This window comes from Condylura cristata, unplaced genomic scaffold (assembly GCF_000260355.1).
Source record: "Condylura cristata isolate star-nosed mole 26May11 unplaced genomic scaffold, ConCri1.0 scaffold00013, whole genome shotgun sequence".
Classification (NCBI taxonomy): domain Eukaryota; kingdom Metazoa; phylum Chordata; class Mammalia; order Eulipotyphla; family Talpidae; genus Condylura; species Condylura cristata.
The window spans coordinates 123,543-130,721 of record NW_004567114.1 but is presented as its reverse complement, the minus strand read 5'-3'; the positions used below and the strand labels follow the sequence as shown (position 1 = coordinate 130,721).

The 7,179-nt window shown below is 72.4% G+C and overlaps 1 protein-coding gene across 1 annotated transcript in view; it reads right to left on the bottom strand.

Moving 5' to 3' along the window:
• Positions 1–2,962: 2,962 nt before the first annotated feature.
• Positions 2,963–7,179, bottom strand: part of NUDT14 (nudix (nucleoside diphosphate linked moiety X)-type motif 14) — a 6,997-nt gene continuing 2,780 nt past the window's right edge. Inside the window, exons 2-6 of the mRNA XM_012724353.1 lie at positions 6,917–7,050; positions 5,330–5,373; positions 4,921–4,985; positions 4,540–4,777; positions 2,963–3,268 (exon numbers count right to left, since the gene is read on the bottom strand). Coding sequence (XP_012579807.1) covers positions 3,028–3,268; positions 4,540–4,777; positions 4,921–4,985; positions 5,330–5,373; positions 6,917–7,050 — 722 coding nt within the window. The 3' untranslated portion in view covers positions 2,963–3,027. The remainder of the gene's footprint in view (positions 3,269–4,539; positions 4,778–4,920; positions 4,986–5,329; positions 5,374–6,916; positions 7,051–7,179) is intronic.

The window sequence follows — 7,179 nt, the reverse complement described above, 5'->3', positions numbered from 1 at the left end:
GTCCCGGCCCATCGAGGCTCCGCCCGCCGTCCCGGCGGCCCCAGCCGAGCATCCCACCCGTGCCTGGACGACGGGGAGCCGCGGTCCCCGGCAGTGGAGGCCAGGGGCTCTTCTCCAAACGCGAACCCCGCCTCCCAGCACCTGGGCAGTTAGGGGAAGGGAGCTGGGTCCCCCCCCCATCAAGCACACAATCACTCTGGGCTGGATGGGGGGGTGCTTGCAGCCCTTGCGGGGGCTGACAACTGTCTCCACTGGGGTGGCAGCCAGGAAGATTTCTGGAAAAAGAACTTGAGCCAGGCCCAGGGCCTGGGAGGGTGGTACTGCCCTCTCTGTGCCAGGATGTGCCCAGCAGACTCCGGGGCCTACAGCCCTCTACCTGGAGCAGACCCCCAGCAGGGGCAGCAGCAAGCGGGTGGCCACTCTGCAACTGCCGCCACCCCCCAACGCCGCCACTCCCCTGGGCCCTCTGCAGGTAGGATGGGCAGGACTCGCCCACCACATGCAGCCAAGTCGGCGAAGGTGGACGAGAGCCCCTGGCTCCCTAGCACGACCTCCCATGGGCGGGCAGTGGCCAGCGCCTACCGGGGGAGGGCTGCTGTGGACATGCCGCCTCCTTTTTGCTCAGATGCAGGGGCAGGCCCCAAGAGGACACGGGATACCCCCAGTTGGGAGCCCCAGGGTCCATCCCTGCCCACACCCCACAGCCAGGGAGCCCGCCTTCCACTGCCTGGATGCTTCTGTCCAGAGACCCTGCCCACCCTCGGGGCTCCCAGCTGGAGTGGACAGAGCAGGCCAAGGGACAGGCCATCAGGATGAGCCAGGCAGAGGACCGCCCTGGGGCGAGGGCGCGGCCCTAGGTGAGGCTGGGCCTGGGCCTCTCTGGCTGCCGCCTTCCTGCCCAGGCCGGGACGGGAAGTCGCAGGAAGCGGCGGAGCTGGGCTGCACGGTGGCGACCTGCCTGTGCAGGGGGCCTGGCAGCGGGGGAGGGGAGCAGAGGCCAGGTCCCCAGGAGGCCACGGGCCCAGCCCCAGAGCCCACGAGAGGCCGGCGGGCCGTGGAGAGCCAAGGAGGGGGAATCCCAGGCAGGCGGGGCGGAATCGGAGAACAATCCCGAGGGCCCCTCCCTCGTCCACCTCTGGAGCTTCCTGCCGGTGGCGGGCAGCGTGGGAGGAAAGGGTGGCCGGGCCAGTCCCGGCCCAGGGCTGACGCAGGCCGGCGCCCAGGGCCCTTCCGCAGGCCCTCCGGCCGGGCGCTGCCCTGTTGTCGCGGCCTTGGTGAGGGTGCCCACCCTCTCCTGACGGAGCCCGGCTTCCCGGGGCCCTCCCGGCTGGCCTGGCCTCCTGGGGTGCAGAGCCCCTCTGTCCTGCACAGCTGGGGGGGCAGTGGGCTGGCTCCACCTGCCTCCCTCCAGGCCCATGGGGGCAACTTGGGTCCCCTCCGCCCAGAGCACTGCTGCCAGGCCACACGGCCAGGTGGGGGCGTCACGCAGTGGGGGCACCCAGCTCCCCACCCTGGGATGAGCCCCGGGACACAACCCCAGGGCACTGCCCTCCAGACCGGGAGCCAGGAGCAGAGAGCTGCCTTGGCCAGGCGGGACGGCGGCTGCTTCGGGGAGGTCCTCACCGGGCCTGCGCTGGGGCCCCGGGCCCTCGGCCGGGTGAGAGCCCCTGGGGAAGGGCTCCCGCCTCTCCGGGAAGCTGCTGCCTCTCGGAGGTCACCAGGCCTCCGCCTGCCAGCCCCAGCTCTGCCGGCCTCCATGTGGGGCTCCCCCAGCCCAGCCCCAGAGGTGCTCTCAGGTAGCTTGGAGGGCGCTCGCTGGTGCAGGACCCAGCACTGCTGGCGTGGGCTGCTGGGCCTGGCCGAGGGGCTTCGGGACCGGGCCGCGGCGGGGCTGGGGCCGGCTGAGCTTCCGCTGGTGCTCTGTGCGGCTAAATATAGCGGACAGGAGGGGAGTTTCCGGTTACAGCCCCCCCAGCGCTGGGAAATCGATGCCAGCTCCATTAGGCCAGCCGGGCCTGCTGACCGCCAGCCCTGCTGGGCTGTGGGGGGCGGGGGGGGCGCCCACCTCCTGCGGGCCGCGCTCCCCAGGGCTCCATCGCTCTGCCCGCCTGCCCCTCCTGGGCGGCAGGGGGCCCACAGGCGGCAGGGCCAGGGGCATGAGGGAGGGGCTGTAGGTCCCGGCAGGCCCAGTGGCCCGACATTCCCAGCCATACCGGACCCAGGGCAGGCCCGTGTTGCCAGCGTAGGACCCACGGGCCCCGTCCCACCCCACCCACCTGGGCTCACCTGGCCTGCTGGCCTGGGAGCATTTGCATACAGGTGGTGCTGCTGCCTGGCCCCAGCCAGACAGGAAGGGAGTGCTGTGCTTGGAGTGCCACCTGGGGTCAAGGTGGGGTCGGCTTGGGCGGGGTGGAACAGGGGCCCCAGGGGGAACGTACCCTCCAGTCCACCCCCCCAACCCCCACCCTCAGAGGCCAGTCAGTCCAGCAAAGCTCCTGGCCCCTCGCGCTCCCCAGACCTCACCTGTAGCCCTCACCCTGCCCAGGGCCCCGGGGCCAGCACCAAAGGGTACCCCGTCCACCCCCAAGGGTGCTGGCCAAGAGCTGGCCTCTGGGGGGGGCGAGCCAGGCACCCTCCTGGCCCCTGGGCTGGCCCCTGGCCCGAAGGGTGGGCAGCGGCCAGAGCGCTGTACTGGGCACAGGGGCATGCCCACGGCTCAGGCCCTGCAGGGTGCTGAGTCCTGGGCTCCAGCCAGCCCTGCCCTCCTGGACAGGCCCTGCAGGGCCCACCGCGGGCAGGCGGCTGAGCCCGGGTTGGGGGGCGGAGGGCTCTGGGGGCCCGGGGGCCCAGGGCGGGCAGCGTCAGTGTCATCTGAACACTCTGCAGCCCCTGTGTCCCATGTGCAGAGCGCCAGCCAGGCCGCCCCGCCCCGCCCGTCACAGTCACGGCGGAGGACACGGACTTGGGCTGCATGGGCTTTATTGGGTCTGCGGGTGCAGGGCCAGGGCCAGCACTGACCACCGAGGGTCACTGAGGACCCAGGCCGGGGGCTACACAGTGCAGGAACCACGTGATGCCAAAGATAACGCCGAGCGTCTTGGGCACCGCTGGGTCGTCGGAGAAGGCCTGGGCGGCCTCCAGGGGCAGGTGCAGGACCCCGATGAGCTCGCCCTCCTCCGCCAGGCCCCCGCCTGGGCCCTCACGCTGGGCGTCGGTCACCTCCGCGTAGAACAGGGTCTGGCTGGAGCCGGTCAGTCCCACGCCGGCCCTTTGGGGAGACGCCGCTGAGCTCGTGGAGCCTCGGGGTCCTGCCCGCCCTGGGCAGTCAGGTCCCAAGGAGGGTGGACGCTCCTGAGAGGGTAACTCAGGACCCTGCCAGATGGCCCCATGCTCAGAGGGTGCTGGGGGCTGCAGGGTGGCGGAGGCTGCATCACCACGCCCCCCCACCCCCACCCCCCAGCTCACAAGGCCTCCCTCTGTCCACTACACTCTACTGGGCCAGCTCAGTCCCGCCAGGCTGCTCAGTCCCTGCTGGACCTGCCCCGCCCAGCTGCCGGGAGAGGCCCAGGGCTCCAGGGCCCCACCCACAGGGTTCCAAGGTGCCACCCGGCTGGGGACAGTGGAGACTTGCAGGAGCGGGGGCAAGGGCAGGGGCGGCAGCCCAAGGGCATCGGGACATGGCGCTCAGGGCCTCTCCTCCAGGACACCCTGACTGGGCCGCCGCTGCCTCCTCGCAGCCCCACCTCCCTGGCCCTGACCCTCCCCCAGGGCACTGCGGCTCGCAGGCCATCTCCGTGGCGGGAGGACGGGCCCAGCCGCCGGCCACCAGCCCCAGCCCCACAGCTTCGGCCTCCCACCCAGGCCCGTCCACACCAGGCTGGGCCTGCCTGGCCCTGTCCCCACCACCGTCACTACCACTGCAGGCCACCAGGACGCGCTGACCCCCCCCCCCCGCCCAGCCACACCTGGCCTCCAGGCTGTGGCTGGAGGACCCGGCCCTCCCAAGGTGTCTCCCCACACCGCCCCTCCTTGACCACCCCGCACAGAGGCAGCCGCTGCCCCGCCCCAGGCCTGGGCGGCCAAGGCCCAGCACAAGGCCCCAGGCCGGGCAGGGCTCGAGGGCCAGCCTTTCCCAAGCAGAGCCCCAAGTAGTACGCGGGGGCCCCAGAAGCCCTCTTCCGCCCCTCACTCACAGCCTGAGGCCCTCAAAGAGCTCCTGGGGAGGGGTGGGCAGCACCCACATCCTCTGCCCCCCGGGGGGGGGGCGGCCGCAGGGCCTGGGCTTCTGTGGCCAGCAGGCCGGCCCCACCCTCCTGTCCCCCCGCGAGCACCGCCTGGGGGCGGCCCGCGCAGCCTAGTCCCACAGGAAGCCTCAGCGTCGGCACAGCAGCTGCCCGGCCCGCCCTGCCCGGCCAGGCGGCCACGCTGGCCACTCCAGCCCCAGCGCCTGCCGGGATCACCACAGAGGCACCGCGTCCAACCTTCCTGGGCCCTGCGTGGAAAACGGGACCCGGCGCCACTGGCCCGCTGGCCACTCACCTGTAGGAGGCCACGCGCCGCAGGTCTGTGGGCCCCAGGCGGTAGCCACACTCCTCCCACGCCTCCTTGCAGGCCACCTCCTCCAGCGACAGCCCGGGCTGGTCCACCAGCCCGGCACACAGCTCGTGCGTCACCCCCGCCGCCCCGGGCAGGGACACAGGCAGCTCCCGGGGCTCGTCCTGGTCCGCCGCGGCCAGCGCCCCCGGGCAGCGGCGCTCCACCTCGCTGGCATACACAGCTGGGGGCCACGCGCAGCGCTGAGGCGCCCCCCCGACCACCCAGGCCGGCCCCCGGGACCACGGCTCCCCTTCCCTGCGGGCCCTCTCCCCTCCGCCCTCCACCCTGGGCCCTGCTGTCCCCCCCAGGAGCCCGGGGCCTCACCTGGCCGGAACTGCTTGACCAGCACCAGGCTCCGCTGAGAGGAGTTGAACAGGAGAATGGCCACGCTGTGTGGACAGGCCACACTCACTCAGGACAGGGCGCCAGGCCTGCCTGCCGCTCCCAGCACGCTGGGAAGTGGGGGCCCTTGCTCAGAGGGGGATGGGGCCCAGGCTGCCTGGTCCAGCTGGCAGGCCACCGTCCTGCCCACACACAGCGGCCTCTCTCGGGCCCCCCCGGGTGTAGCCTGGCCGCCTGCTCGGCCACCAGGCGCGGGCTGACTCCTCGCTGCAGGAGGCCACGGCTGGTGGGAGCGCCCAGGAATCGGGGAGCACACACGGGGGCGGAGTGGGCACTGGGCCCTGTGTCCTGGGGGCACCTCCCGGGGTTTCCGCCAAGGCAGGTCCCTCACCTGTCATGCGTCTTCATGAAGTCCCAGGACTTCTGGACACCATTCTGGAAGAGGCAGCGCGGAGGTCAGCAGGCCCAGGGCCGGGGACAGGGGGGTGGGAGGGGCGGGGTCCTCTGGGCAAGCGGGAAGGCCAGACGGGCAGGGCCAGGGCCGGGCCACGGGGTGTGAGAGCTGCAGCTAGTGGGGGAGGGAGCAGCCCTGGCCGGCGGGGGGGTGCCGGGCAGCCTGGGCCCTCCGGGGCAGAAACCCCAGGGGCAGGTGGAAGTCACGACCGAGCAGCCGCAGCCGCCACCAGGTGTGGGGCGGGCCATGAGGGCACCAGGAAGCAGCCCACGAGGCCGCCACGGACAAAGCTCTCAGGCCATGGACAAGGGCAGGCAGGAGGGACAGGTGGCTGGGGGCTCTGCAGGGCAGACGGTGCAGGCAAGATAACTGGACACTGGCGTGGCCCCTGCCCCCCCCTGCACCTGGTCCTGCTACTCTGCTATTCCACGGCCCCCGAACGTCAGGCCATCTGCAGCCATGCCAGTGGCAGCGCACTGGTCCCTGGGGCCACTGAGCTGATGGTGATGGGCTCTGGCAGGCAGGGGCAGGAGGGACCCAGAGCCTGGCCATCTGGACACCAGCGAGGCAGCTCCGGCCCTCAGGGCTCAAGGGCACAGTGGCTGGTATCCCGGCAGGCACGCAGGGCTGGCCCCAGGTCTCAGGTGGAGCGCTGGGCCGGCGCTGCGGCTCCCACCGCCAGCACACTCGCCCCTCGGCCTCGCCCCACCGCTCAGCCCACCCCGAGCTGTGCAAGGGGCCTGGAGCTGAGCCGGGGACAAGGCAGCAGAGGACAGGGCGCGAGGGCTGCCCGTCCCTGAGCCCTTGCAGGAGGCGGCAGGCTCCAGGCCCACAGCGGGGCCGGGCCTTTGGGGCGGGGGTTCTCAGGCAGAGCCCCACACCTGGGCAGGGGTGCCCGGGGCAGGGGTGTCTGGCCAAGTGGCAGTCAGTTTCCACGGGGAGGGAGACCAGCGTCCTGTACGAGGGTCAGGCTGCCCAGGAGGCCGTCGTGAGGCAACGCACCCAGAGGCAAGCCCAGGCCTGCCTGAGACCAGCGTTGGCCGGCTCCCCACCCAGGACGGCCGCCCGGCCCCCGGCTGGCCACAGGCTGCTGAGCCCTGGGGGACAGACGGTCGTCCTTTGCCGGTGGCTGTAGCCCCAGGCCGGTGGGTTCTCAGCCCTCTGGAGACCCTGCCTGCACGGGAGACCCAGGCCCAGGCCCTCTGGGGCTGGGTCGGAGGAGGGCTAGGAGGCTGCCTTTGGCCTGTCCATCCACTGCATCGCCCCAGCCAGGGCTGCTGACCACCAGGGCAGGCACGCGCTGGGCTGCTGTCCAGGCACCCCAGCCCCGCCCCGCCCCACCCACAGCCCCAGAGGTGGGCTGCCTCCAAGATTCCCCAAAAAGGGAGGGAAGGGCTGCAGTCCTGGGCCCTGACAGCCCCGGGCCCAGCCCCCGGCTGCATGGCCAGCACGGAGAGGGCGACCTCTGGCCCCCAGTCCCTATCTGCTAACCCCATTGTGGCTCCTGCCAGCTGTGTTGCCGACCTGGTCTCTGGGGACACGGGACTCCTGTCCTCTGGCGCTGGCAGAGCCGCAGCAGCAGGACAGGAGGGTGGGGCCCAGGGGCCTCTGGCTGGTGAGTGGAGGGCACTGCAGGGAGGCGGCCCTACCCTGGAGTCCTGACCCAGCAGTGGGCGGCCAGCAGGAGAGGTGCGGCGGGGCGGCCTCCGGCAGGGTGAGGGAGCCGCAGGGCACCGACACCCTCCAGGGTGCGCGTGCCGGGCACCGACCGAGGCGAAGCCTGGTCC